This window comes from Schistocerca cancellata, chromosome 1 (assembly GCF_023864275.1).
Source record: "Schistocerca cancellata isolate TAMUIC-IGC-003103 chromosome 1, iqSchCanc2.1, whole genome shotgun sequence".
Classification (NCBI taxonomy): Eukaryota; Metazoa; Arthropoda; class Insecta; order Orthoptera; family Acrididae; genus Schistocerca; species Schistocerca cancellata.
In genome coordinates this window covers 673,076,485-673,090,021 of record NC_064626.1, presented here as the reverse complement: position 1 = coordinate 673,090,021, position 13,537 = coordinate 673,076,485, and the positions used below count along the sequence as shown (strand labels likewise).

General features: G+C 44.7%; 1 protein-coding gene across 3 annotated transcripts in view; it reads right to left on the bottom strand.

The window, feature by feature from the left end:
• LOC126184014 (titin homolog) overlaps nt 1-12,568 on the bottom strand; it is a 156,802-nt gene extending 144,234 nt beyond the window's left edge. For all 3 annotated transcript variants that reach the window (XR_007536825.1, XM_049926370.1, XM_049926382.1), the window contains exon 1: nt 9,121-12,568. Coding sequence is in view for 2 of the 3 variants with exons in the window: in XM_049926370.1 (XP_049782327.1) it covers nt 9,121-12,547 (3,427 nt within the window). In the remaining variant the exon portion in view is untranslated. The remainder of the gene's footprint in view (nt 1-9,120) is intronic.
• Between the last annotated feature and the right edge of the window lie 969 nt (nt 12,569-13,537).

Here is a 13,537-nt window from a genome sequence, read left to right as displayed (position 1 = left end):
AGATGTTTATAAATTTCAAGTTCTTCTAATAAATCAAATTTCCAGCCTTTTATTTCCTTACGTAAAACTACAGTTTCTTCTAATTCCCTCGGAAAATGGTCTGAAATAAGTAAATGTTCAGCAAATGAAGAATTACGTACATTTCCCCCTTTCTTACCCAACAGGTGTTCTTTATATCTGGCTTTAATTGAAATTTGTAAACTTCTTGCTACGGGAGATGAAAACATTTTGAACGATCAGTTGCAACTGGCAAGTAAGCACTTCCTTGATGGATTTAAACCGCTGCTCACAGTCACATAATAAGTACATACGATCTCCGCCAATGTCGGTGAACATGCCTTTTTCGTCAAAATATATTTTTTCTATTGTTGAGCCCCTGACATTTCATATCACTGGCTTTCATTTTTCGTGGCCTTATCAATACATGGTCATACAGTTGATATTCAAAAAATGGTATTGGTACAGTTTAACAGAAAATTCTCTTTTTTATGTTTTGATGTAACTTTATGTTGTGATGTAACTTTATCCATTTATTATGCCGTCCACCTCCTTGGTAACGGAAGTAAGCTTTGTATCTGTTATCTTCTGCACACTAAAGCTACGTGCAGTGTCACTGTGCTACATAAATGTATTACAGATTTTATATTTAATGTATACCTCTAAAATTATTGCATTTGTTAGTGGCCTTCTATAAGGGACTTCCATATTGCTTTAATGTAAAATGATGCAACTTAACACAAGTAAGACGCAGTGTTTACGAGCATGTATATAGCGCCCACTGCTTTCCCATTTTTCTTATCGCTTAAGCTTCCGTATCGTTAAGCGGAAGTTTTTTCTTATTAGTGAGATTGTTTTAGCTTATAATTGCTCTTATTTTCCCATGCCATTGTAACAGTTATCTTTTATAAACAGAACTGTACCTTCAAACGGTTCCAATGGCTCTGAGCACTATGGGACTTAACATCTGTGGTCATCAGATCACTAGAACATAGAACTACTTAAACCTAACTAACCTAAGGACATCACACACATCCATGCCCGAGGCAGGATTCGAACCTGCGACCGTAGCGGTCGCGCAGTTCCAGATTGAAGTGCCTAGAACCGTTCGGCCTCTCCGGCCGGCGCTCTACCTTCTGCATGTTGAATTTATGAACAATATTACTTGTCAGGAAATGTATTAATAATTTTATAAGTAACGTATACTTGTAAATCTACTATATTTTTAATAGCCGTGTAGAAGAAATTTCATATTTATTTTATTATTAAATGCTTTTGTCCAACACAACCCAGACGCAGTTCTGACGCGCATATATTTAGCGCCTTCTGCAGCCCATTTTTCCTGGTCGCTTGAGCCTATATATTTGTAGCAGTTGGCCTTAATCTCCATCATAAGGTACATGTAAGTCATGCAAATATTTTTCCCTGTGACGCCTATTACAATTTTATGCTGACAAGAGCCTCTACCTCTGGGCATTTACTAATGAATATTCATTCTGAAGTACTATGTACGTAATCTGGCGCTATCTAAAGCCATGGCTTGCAATAATTCTTATTTTATCAAATTTGTTTATGACAAGAACCGATCGGCTTCATCTAATCTATTGTGCCATCGTGTGATGTAATAAGTGATTAGGTTTACCTCGCAAATATTTTTCTATTAATATTTTATTACGTTTGTAAAATTAATGTTGTATACATTTTTAGGGCACTACTTACGAAGAAGATATTTTTACGGATATTGAAACCATGGTCAAGGGCTAATAAACCATTATTTGCAACTGGCTGGCTGATTTTTCAACCGCTTCAAGAAAATGGTTCAAACGGCTCTGAGCAATATGGGACTGAACTGCTGAGGTCATCAGTTCCCTAGAACTTAGAACTACTTAAACCTAACTAACCTAAGGACATCAGACAGATCCATGCCCGAGGCAGGATTCAAACCTGCGACCGCAGCGGTCGCGCGGTTCCAGACTGTAGCGCCTAGAACCGCTAAGCCACCCCCGCCGGCTCAACCACTTCACTTCAACATTGGTAACATCCTTTTGCCCTGTCAGCTTTGTCCGTAGGAATATGTCGCTTTTATCAAGATTGGATTCCACATTGCACAAGAATGAAATGTCAATCCGCAGATACGCACACCATGTAAACCTCGTGAAAACAATACAACTGCTCCGGCACACTGAAGTAATCTTCACCGTTTATCTCAACACTCAGTATGTTTCGAGGGATAGACTAGACTGCCTCCCACATTTGTGAAACTTGAGTTTTTATAAATGAAAATTGATTTAGTTTTTATTTCTCGTAACGCTATGCCTAGAGCATGTCTACAAAGCAGATACTTTAGATATTATCTGCGAATTTTCAGTCTAGTCGACATACCTTCAAATAACAGTGGGACTAAAGGGTTGCACTCGTATGATACACAACACAGCCTGAAAATCTATTTTCTGTGATTTCACCAAATAACGTAAGACGAATAACGCTATAATACTTTCAGATGTAACTCATTTCCTACGGTATCCAGAAATCGTGAACATTCCTATCTTCATTATTAGGTAAACGTTCCTATATTCATCATTAGGTAAATAACGCAGCAAAAACGTTTCTCGGAGGTAATACGTTGCGAGCACACAAAAACTTTGCTTGGCACCTCTACTTTACGCTTTTAACTAAGCGGCATGAGACTTCACTGCTTGCTATCCTTTCGTGACGCTAACTTTACTTGCATTTGGAACTGCTGCCTTTACTCCGACTCAAAGCTGCATTTATAATGTTCTTCTGTAGACAAGAAGAAACACAGTCCAGTGAACGCTGACCGAACATCGGGAAAAGAGAACTTTAAGAAACGGACACCATTTTTATTCATTTTTGCTATTTAATACCACTTAATCCCTCTCAAAAAATGACGTTTTCTGACGCGAATCTGTCGACAGCTACAATGAAATGAGGGCTCTGGACTCACATCTGGGAGAAGAGGGTAACAAAGCTCCTCCCGGGCGTACTAAAAAGGACGTTGTGATGGATTCGTTAGAAATAACACGTTCGATATCCCACTCCGGCATTGTGCATAGTCTTTAATGGTTTCGTCCAACCTAAATCCGTATGTTTTTCCTTTGTAAAACTCTTCATCCACTAAGTACGTCACGCATTCGCCGAAGACATCTCCGAAATTCAGTTACTCAGTGAAATCAAGAGATATACTTTCTTTAAGGATTAGTCAGCGTGGTAGAGCAGTAAGTGGTGGACAAACCAACGTTTTTAGTCGCCACCGCCGAAGGAGAAAACGAGTAAAGCCGAAGGATGCCCAACGTGTGATTACAAGCATAGTATCCGAGTTTATGTGTTTCGACGATTAGAAAGCTGTGAGGTTCTTACTGCTGCACTCAGTGGCGCTGTCCCCTAAAGCACGCGTCCCCACCCTGAAACAGCGCCGCCTGTCGTCCCTGAGCTCGTTGTGCAGGCGGGCCCCGTGACGCATTTGCATTCTCTGCAGACCGTAAAAATCAAATACCAACTTGTGAATTAATAGTCATTTCCCACACCATTCGTCATGAAATTTCATGCAACGTCTAAGAGTTTCAGTACTGCACCCGAAATAGTTTCTGAGTTGTTCAAAATTACTTAAAACCAAAATTTTTTACAAGTCACATTTACATTTTTGTGAAAAAGTCAGAAAAGGACTTTAACTAAATACTTTGCTGCTAAACAGTTAATTTAAACCGTATTTCGTTTATAAGAACATATTTTACATAATGGTTTCAGTTTCGAACAGTAATTATTCTACTTCGTTGTTTCGTGAAACAATCATATCATTTCATTTGGTATGTTGTCAGAATGAGAGGTGGGGTGAAATAAGTGTGTATGCTACAAATTTTAATGATGACGTAGCGTGTGAATCTCAATGTGCAACTCAGTACACCTACTAATTTTCGTATGGTCGCTGTTGAGCATTCGTAAACCTCAGTCACATACACACATACACACACACACACACACACACACACACACACACACACACACACACACACACACGTTGAGAATTGTTCCGCGGGACACATGTATGGCATAAAATCCTTATTATAAAGTAGCCACTTTAGATATTCTAGAAACAAACTCTTTATTTTTGTCCTTAAGACCAATTTTTAAGATTGTTTGATTTTTGGAAAGAATTTTCGTATACGGTTAAATTAAATTCAGAGTTGGTCAAGGAGGGATATTACCGTGTTGTCAGAGAAAAGCTGTGAAGCTTATTGGCTACAGTCTGTTCCAACCAATTAGAGCAGAGAGCGATTGCGCGTCCTGGAAGTGGGAGAGATTTGTGTGCGATCGTCGCTAGGAGTCAGGGTTCAGACATGGCTCGACTTTACTATCTTGAGGATGTGGTGCCTGGCACCGTAGTATTTTCGTGAAATCTAATTGGCTTTTTGCTGATAAGCTGATTAGTTTAGAAAATGATGAAATCCGTTGTAAACGACGTTTCCGGTTCAAATGGTTCAAATGGCTCTGAGCACTATGGAACTCAACATCTGAGGTCATCAGTCCCCTAGAACTTAGAACTACTTAAACCTAACTAACCTAAGGACATCACACACATCCATGCCCGAGGCAGGATTCAAAGCTGCGAGTGTAGCGGTCACGCGGTTCCAAACTGAAGTGCCTAGAACTGCACGGCCACACCGGCCGGCGACGTTTCCGGAAATTTTGGGATTTTTGGTGTAAATTGTGAGTTTCTCTCGATGGGCTAAAATTCAGAGTGACACACTATCCAGTCGTATCTCATCAACTTCAGATTGCCAAATAGTCGTGAGCAGACTAAACAAGTAAACATCGTGAGGACTTCAAAACTGTTTATTTACTATAGGATGTCAAATTAAACACCTTTCAGATGTCTAGTTTCCAAATTTATTCTATTTGGCTACTAGTTTCGGTGATTTACTACGGCATCTTCAGGCCCCTGATCGACGTGTAGGAAGATTCCACCTCGGTTCTTATCAAAACAGGGACCAGCAATACTGGTAATAGTAGATTTCTGCTTGTTCTAGAAATCACTGTTTTCATCGGAACCGAGGTGGAATCTTCCTACAGGTCGGTCAGGGGCCTGAAGCTGTGGTAGTGAATCGCCGAAACTGGTAGCCAAATAAAATAAGTTTGGTAACTAGACGGCTGAAAGGTGTTTAATTTGACATCCTGTATCGAACAGCCGAGCCCCGCAACCACCTCTGAAAATATGATCATACAGACACTGTTTATTTATGGGTTAAAGTTGTGCTCCGTTGGATGAGAGGTCGCGAGTTCACTCCTTACACTGGCTGCTGGTGAGAAATGGGCTGTGTGAATGAACGGAATAGTACAAATTGTGATCAGGTATTTGCTGTGTGGACTTGGTAGCAGCTATAGTGGCAATACAACACCGTCATTTTATCGAAAACCTATTTTTTTAGTAGCTTTCTATATCTGGCTGTACAGGGTGGTCCATTGATAGTGACCGGGCCAAATATCTCACGAAATAAGCATCAAATGAAAAAAGTACAAAGAACGAAACTCGTCTAGCTTGAAGGGGAAAACCAGATGGCGCTATGGTTGGCCCGCTAGATGGCGCTGCCATAGGTCAAACGGATATCAACTGCGTTTTTTTTTTTATTTTATATTCGTGTAGTACGTGAAGAAATATGAATGTCTTAGTTGGACCACGTTTTTCGCTTTGTGATAGATGGCACTGCAATAGTCACAAACGTATAAGTACATGGTATCACATAACATTCCGCCAGTGCGGACGGTATTTGCTTTGTGATAAATTACCTATGTTAAAATGGACCATTTACCAATAGCGGAAAAGGTCGATATCATGTTGATGTATGGCTATTGTCTCTCGGTTTGCTTATTTCTCTAAGTTATCTTCTGTACTACACTGTAGCAGTTCTTTCTATGTATAGTCCGAGTTTCATCAAGCTATGTTACGTGGCAGTGGCACATCATGCGAAAGTTACTTTGTTCCTTTTGCGCACCAGTGTATTTACAAGAAGGATTCGTCTTCAAGTCTGTACGTCAGCTGGCAGTTACCACCAATCCACAATGTCGAATTATCAGTGCTGATAGTTTGTTTTCCACGGGAAAAAGAATTTATATAAATAAGAATACTAGTTATGATGAACAAACTCGTTTCAGCCCCTCGACATCCACAACTGGACGTAAAACGCACAAAACTAGTCTGAGAGAAAACGGGGAAACATTTCTTTGCAGTGAGACAAATCGAGACTCGTTGCAAAGGCGGCATGTGCGGCAGGATTAACAAAATTGTCTCTGAGTGATATCTGTAAACTGTAGGCTCACGTGGTCACGGCACACGCGATAATCTAATGCATCTTCCCGTGTTGAGACCGACTTGCTACCGCGATTAAAACTCTGCGCTTCTGACTCCAGGGTAATGAAAGTCAGAACGTTCTAAGATGGCGGCAGACTTATGGGTCAGACTTCACAAACGATCAACATCAAACTGACGAGACGACAGACCGTGTAAGTATGGGCGGGAGGCCGTGTCTGCGCTATGTTTATTGCCCATATCGAGTGCCTCCCCTACTGATCTCTCCCATAGCTTCCTTGCAGTGGTGCAGGATGGCTTCCAAGCTCTTACGTTGGTATTCCATTACGGCCCTAATTCGAGGGCGCCGAGACAAAAACGAGTTCTTATACAACAGTATGGCCACAAAACAAATTTGAACCAAATGGCTTTTATTTTCTTTTAACGGTCCACGCCATACGTTGCAAGGATCAAAAATTTATTCTGACTTTGACATCCGACGGTCCTATACTTTCACAAAACATCAGTGGGCCTAGAATCTCTAGCAAAATTGATTTAACGGGGAAAACTAGTGTATTTAAATGATTTGAAAAACTTGCACTCTGTTGATGTGTGCAATGCAGTTAGTTTTCAACAGGTTTTCTCAGCTGGGGTACATTCGATATTAGCAGAAAGATGAAAGAAGAAGCGGCACCGTAGAAGACTGTAGGGCTGTTTCATACTTAATCAAGGAAATTAATATTATTAAGCTGCCTTATGTGGAACCTTAACTCAAGCTATCATTATCAGCATTTGCAGCCGCAGACTACATCTTAAATTCCTTCATAATGTGGGGATCCGATACATTTTACCAGTATTGTAGGATTGTTATAAAATCTTCGGACATCATCAAACAAGTAACAGCATCGCCCTGATAAACCATTTCGACGAGTTTCCTGCTTGTCAAAGCCACATTCCAATAAGCAACCAGCATGAGACTTGTCGAAAATCGGGTTAAGACGGAGCTGCAATAAAACTGCCGCATGAAGCATAACGCTTTAATTTATTACTTCTTTACTTCTAACTCTGTCCGCAACATATTTCTCACGCAGCAGCCACATATACAACTGGATGTACCTGCAAAATTATTATGTACATAGATCAGGTCATTCCTCGTCATAAATATTGAGCTGCGTGAAAATGAAACTGCGGGGCGAAATTGGCCAGAGATATTGGTGAAATATGTCTACAAAGACATGTGAAATATGTTAAATATATCTGACAAGTGGGTACAAGGGCAAAATCACGGGTAAAATGCTCATCGTAAACCTCTGAAACGATTCCAGCCAAATTTGGTACACGTGTTATTTGCAATGTGAAAAGAAATATTTTGGGGGTGAGTAGCACCAGGCGCCTGAATGAAATTCTCTCTCTGCAGCGGAGTGTGCGCTGATTTGAAACTTCCTGTCAGATTAAAACTGTCTGCCCGACCGTGACTCGAACTCGTGACCTTTGCCTACAGTTAAAATTGAAGCTGTAAGGAGGGGTCGTGAGTCCTGGTTGGGTAGCTCAGTCGGTAGAGCATTTGCTCGCGAATGGCAAATGTCCCGATTTCGAGTCTCGGTCCGGCACTCAGTTTAATCCCGCAGGAAGTTTCATGAGCCGCCTATTGAAATAGTCGTAATAACGTATAGCGAGAAGGGGGGAGGAGGAGATGAACAGACAGCGAGGGGAAGAAAGAGAGGGGCAGAGATAGGGGGAAAATGAGGTGGACAGACACAGGAGAGGAGGAAGTGGACAGAGATTGGGGAGACGGACACAGACAGGCGGATGAAGAGATAGGTAGAGAGATGCAGAAGGAGGATATGAATAGAGGGGAGAAGGAAATGGACAGAGAAAGGAAAGAGCAGGAGATGAACAGGGAGAGGGGGATTGACAGAGGGAAAGGAGGGGATGGACAAAGAGACGTGGGGGGGGGGGGGGGGGGAGATGGACTGAGGTGGGAGGAGCAGATTGGCAGAAAGAGTGGGGAGAAGACTGACAGAGAGAAGGGCTGGAGGTGGACAGGGATTGCAGATTGAGGAGGTGGAGAGAGGGGCGGGATGGAAGAGATGGACGGAAAGGACTAAAGGAGGAGATGGACAGAGAGAAGAAAGAGGGACTAATAGAAGACTGGAATAAATACATACCCAGTCAACACCTGTGGGTCAGCTAGTGTGTTATAAACACTGTGGGCTCTTTCATACTCCCCATGGGATACTCCTGAAATTACTTTTCCATCTGTCGATCTCTTCCGTTAAAAGCAAAATGTTAGGTTCTGCCTGCTGGAAATTCCAGATCTGGCTGACTCTGAGCACTATGCGACTTAACTTCTGAGGTCATCTGTCGCCTAGAACTTAGAACAAATTAAACCTAACTAACTTAAGGACATCACACACATCCATGCCCGAGGCAGAATTCAAACCTGCGACCGTAGAGGTCGCTCGGCTCCAGACTGTAGCGCCTAGAACTGCACGGCCACTCCGGCCGGCAATTCCAGATCTAGTCATATATCCAGTATCAGGTAAAATCGCATTTTGTTCGCTCTACGACAGTACGAAACTGTATCGAATGCCTTCCGAAACGCAAGGAACACCGCACCGACCTGGACGCCCTTGTCTACGGCGGTCTGGATTTCATGAACGAACAGAGCGTGTTGTGTTTCGCAAGTCTGGCGATAAATTACACATCAATGTGAATTGTTTTGCGCATAGCAATCTACTGAGACAGCATGGGATCCTGAGAACATAAGGAATGTCGTGACATTGCAGAAAAACAAATGTAGAACGTGGCGTTGGACTCACCGACTGGGAAGTCTTGCGGCTGCAGCCACGATATGAAAGTGGAGAGGTAGCCGAAGAGGAAGATGCCATCGGAGAGGCCCAGCTTGGCGGCGTGGAAGTCCTCCCCGGCCGGCACGCTGGGGAAGTGCAGCTGCGGCTCGTCGAGGCGGTCCCTCTCCCTGTCCCTCCCCCTCTCCTCCTCCGCGTCCCTGCGGCCGCCGTCGCGCTGCCGCAGTCTGTCCGCCAGCACCAGCAGCCGCTCCGAGTCCTCGCTGTCTTCCAGCAGCTGCGGCTGCGGCTGCACAGCCTCCTCTCCCCGCTCCTCAACCCTGCCACTGGACTCTGGCATTACCCACTTCTCCGCCACGGCCGCCTCACCTGAGCTGTCACCAGTCTGCGCCTTCGGCTCAGACTCCGGTGGATCAGCACTGTGAGTGTCATCTTCCGGAGGCTGGCTCTGTATGGCCTCAGCAACTGGGCCGCCTCCTCTTTGTGGTTCACCTTCGCCAGCAACAGTACCTTTGTCAGTTTCTTTGGCGACCACAGGCTTATCCGCTCCAGAAACAGAGCTGAGCTCCCTTGCACCCTCATTTATCACCGAGGGGTGAGCTCCCTTCGGCTCCTCACTACGCTCTGTTGCCACAGCTGAAGAAACTTCTTCCTCCCCTCCTTTCATCATTCCTGATTCCTCTGTTGCAACAGATTCTGTTAATGATTTCCCGCCCTTGTCGCAGTTCTCTTTCTCCTGGAATGACACAAGCCTCTGTGGTACTGGTTCACGTTTTGTTATTTTCTGATTAGGCAGACCAACTGCTACAGTAACAACTGATTCACTGGAATTAATTCCTGTATCTGGTATGTGAAGCGCGTCATTCGACACTGATTCCTCGTTCTTCTCCTCGCCAGATTCTTTTTGCTTTTCGTCAGTAGACTGCTCACTTCTGGAATCTGTTCCATTTTCTATAACTTCAGTTTTCACGCTCTGCATTCTTCCCGAAAGCGCTGCTGTACTTTTAGTATCGTCTTCCTTTAGTTTTTTTACTTCATCCGATTCACTACTTACCGATTCTATTTCTTGCGACTGGTTCTCTGCGTTGATGTTGGTTATCGGATCAGTGACTAAAGGAGGAACCTCGTCTCTCATATTCTCCTCTCCTATTTCCGTCTTCACTTCCGGGGCTGTCTCCCGTTTTATCCTCAGCGTCATTTCTCCTCTACTTGGAGACGAGACAGGAGCTTGTTCTTCCGGGGGAACATCTGCAGAATTTTCTCTTACATCTGTTGACTTATCTCGGGAGCTATTAGTCTGTTCCGCTTGTGCCTGATTAACCTGTAAATCAGACTCAGTGTTTTCTGATGTGGAAAACGACGCGGATTTCAAGCCCGACTCGTAAGACGATGGAGCGATCGGAACTTCTGGAGAGTCCTCAAGTTTCTTGCTCTTATCGATTTCAGTAGTATTCACGCGATTACCAGCAGAAATGACACTCCTGTTTGATGTTTCCGAAGAAATATTCTTTGACTCTGTAAACGTAGAATCTGGCAGCTTCGTTGACTTCCCCTCCACACTCGCTTCCCTGCTTACTTCATTTTGGCTGGTATTCACCGTCGATGACAGTTTCCACGTTTTCGATCCAGAACCTCTAAAAAGATTCCCGTCTACTATTATGGTCGTGGATGCTGTCTTGTAGCTGTCATCTACTGTTGACGACCTGTTGCTGAAAGTAACTTTCTTGACTGTTGCATTCTTTACTGTCTCGTTGAGGTGCATTTCACCGAAATGATCAGTGTCCAATTTAGAATCTTCAGAAACATCTGAAACACTGAATGTACTATGATCACCTATTTCTCTTCTTACTCTTTGTTTTTCGATCTGCATATTAGCATCCTGATTTAACTGGGATGTATCATTGTTCTTTAATTTCACAAGAGTATGCTGCGTCTTTCTAATCGTAGGAGCTGTTACTTTATTATTCGCTGCCTGATGTTCTCCAAAGGCGACGTTTGACAATTTTGAACTTGGATCTTTAACCTTTGCTCTATATACGCCAGATGAAATTTTATTCGGCCCAACTACAGTTTTACTCTTCGCTTCTGAAACATGTTTTCCTTCAGTGCTTCCCGTACTTTTTCGAGTTTTGCCTTGAAGATTTTCTTGCTGATGTGAGTCCTGACTTTTGACAGGATGTGTTTTCTGAGCTTTTCTAGCACCATGGCTTTCCTCTGAAGAACGAAATCGCTTTATTACTTCTTTCTGTCCATTACCGTGAGACTGTGATTGCGTTGATTTCTTTGGCATCGCGTCTTCAGAAGAGCTGGACCCACCGTTATTCGCAGGCTTCTGAGATTTGACACTTTGATACTTGTTAACCGTATTAGCGTTCACTTTACTGTCACTGCTGGCTGGAGAAGCTTTCTGTGGGGCGTGCTTCAGTACGTCAGGTCTGTGAATATGTTCGACATTTTCCACGTGTCGATCTTGTTTCTCTGTGACATGTTTATTCTGCTTGTGTGCTTCCTTTATTACGTTAGGTGCGGGAGGTAAATCTTGTGCAGTCTTCACGGTCGATGTGGATGGTTTACTAGTTCCCTCATTTCCACCAGCAGTTACAGAACTCACCGACTTCCCCACTGCTTTTCGCTCACCTTCTGAAGCCGATTTTTGGGCTCTGCCTGAATCCTCGCGAGGAGACTCAGTCTGTAGGCGTCTGCTTTGTCCCGCACCGACACCGCTTTTTCCCGAAGGAACAGCAGCTGCTCGGTCAGGAACGTCGGACGCAACCTCTCTTTTCCTTCGCGATTTGGATCCGGACGGTACAACAGTTGGCTGCCGTTCTGTTTTACTAGCCACGTTCCTTTGTTCCACTAGCACTTTTACCTGGTTCTCAGACGATCCTTCGGGCATTTTCTCCGTAACGTTGCTCTGCTGCGGAACAGATGGTTGTGCTACACTGGCTGGAGGTATAACACGTGTTGGAGATTTACCTGCAGAAGTTTTCGGCAGATCTGCAGCCGCCACTGGTGACTCGTGCGCAGAGCTGTCCTCTCCATGACGGTGCTTCAAAATGTCCTTTGAAACACCCGACTGAGTCAAGGCTTCAGGCTCTGAAGTCACTGCCTGCCCTCTATTAACAATGGAGGACGTATCCGTTCGCTGTTTCGCTGCTGTCGCTACGGGTGTCCTCTGTCGCGCTGTGTCGCTTTCACGACGCTCCTCAGTGTCGTCCCTGGAAACAGCCGGCTGGGCCGCGCCTCGGCCCTCGCCACCGCTGCCGGCCGCGGGCAGCAGCCGCGACAGCACGGGCTCGTCGCCGGGCCCTGGCTCCGGCTCACAGCTGCCCAGGTGGTCGTCGCACTGCAGGAAGGACGCGCCCGCCGCCGCCAGCAACAGCACAGTCGCCGCCGCCAGCAGAGGCAGCGGCAGCGCACCGCCTCGAGCTCTCGCCATGTCGCCAGCCGCACTGTGCCCGCTGCGGGCCCGCACTGCTTACTCCGCGCCGCCGCACTTGGCGCGCTTCGCCCTCTCGGCCCACAAGACCCACAAGTGCTCCGCGGCCCACCGCTGCCTACCGCTCGCCTACCTAAATCTCATGTTTATTCCCTGCTCCAAACCGACCACTGATGAAAGCTTTTCTCAAAGAATCATCTAGCATATAGGAAAATCCACACGTGAGAAATACAGCGTACCCTATCCATTTGCCGGTCGGAGTGGCCGAGCGGTTCTAGGTGCTACAGTCTGGAACCGCGCGACCGCTACGACCGCAGGTTCGAAACCTGCCTCGGGCATGGATGTGTGTGATGTCCTTGGGTTAGTTATGTTTAAGTAGTTCTAAGTTATAGGGGACTGATGACCACGGCAGTTAAGTCCCATAGTGCTCAGAGCCATTTTGAACCTATCCATTTGCATCTACATCTAGATTGGCTAAAATTTACCAACGCACGAAATTTGGCACGGACTTCAATGCGAGATGCCTTTAATAGGTTTCACAACGAAACACTGTCTCGAAATTTGGTAGAAAATCCGAAGAAATTCTGGTCGTATGTAAAGTAAACAATCGGCAAGACGCAGTCAATACCTTCGCTGCGCAGTGCCGATGGTACTGTTACCGACGACTGTGCCGCTATAGCGGAGTTATTGAACGCAGTTTTCCGAAATTCCTTCACCAGGGAAGACGAATGGAATATTACAGAATTTGAAACACGAACAGCTGCTAGCATGAGTTTCTTGGAAGTAGATACCTTAGGGGTTGCGAAGCAACTCAAATCGCTTGATTCGGGCAAGTCTTCAGGTCCAGATTGTATACCGATTAGGTTCCTTTCTGATTACGCTGATACAATAGCTCCCTACTTAGCAATCATATACAACCGCTCGCTCACCGATAGATCTCTACCTACAGATTGGAAAATTGCGCAGGTCGCACAAGTGTTCAGGAAGGGT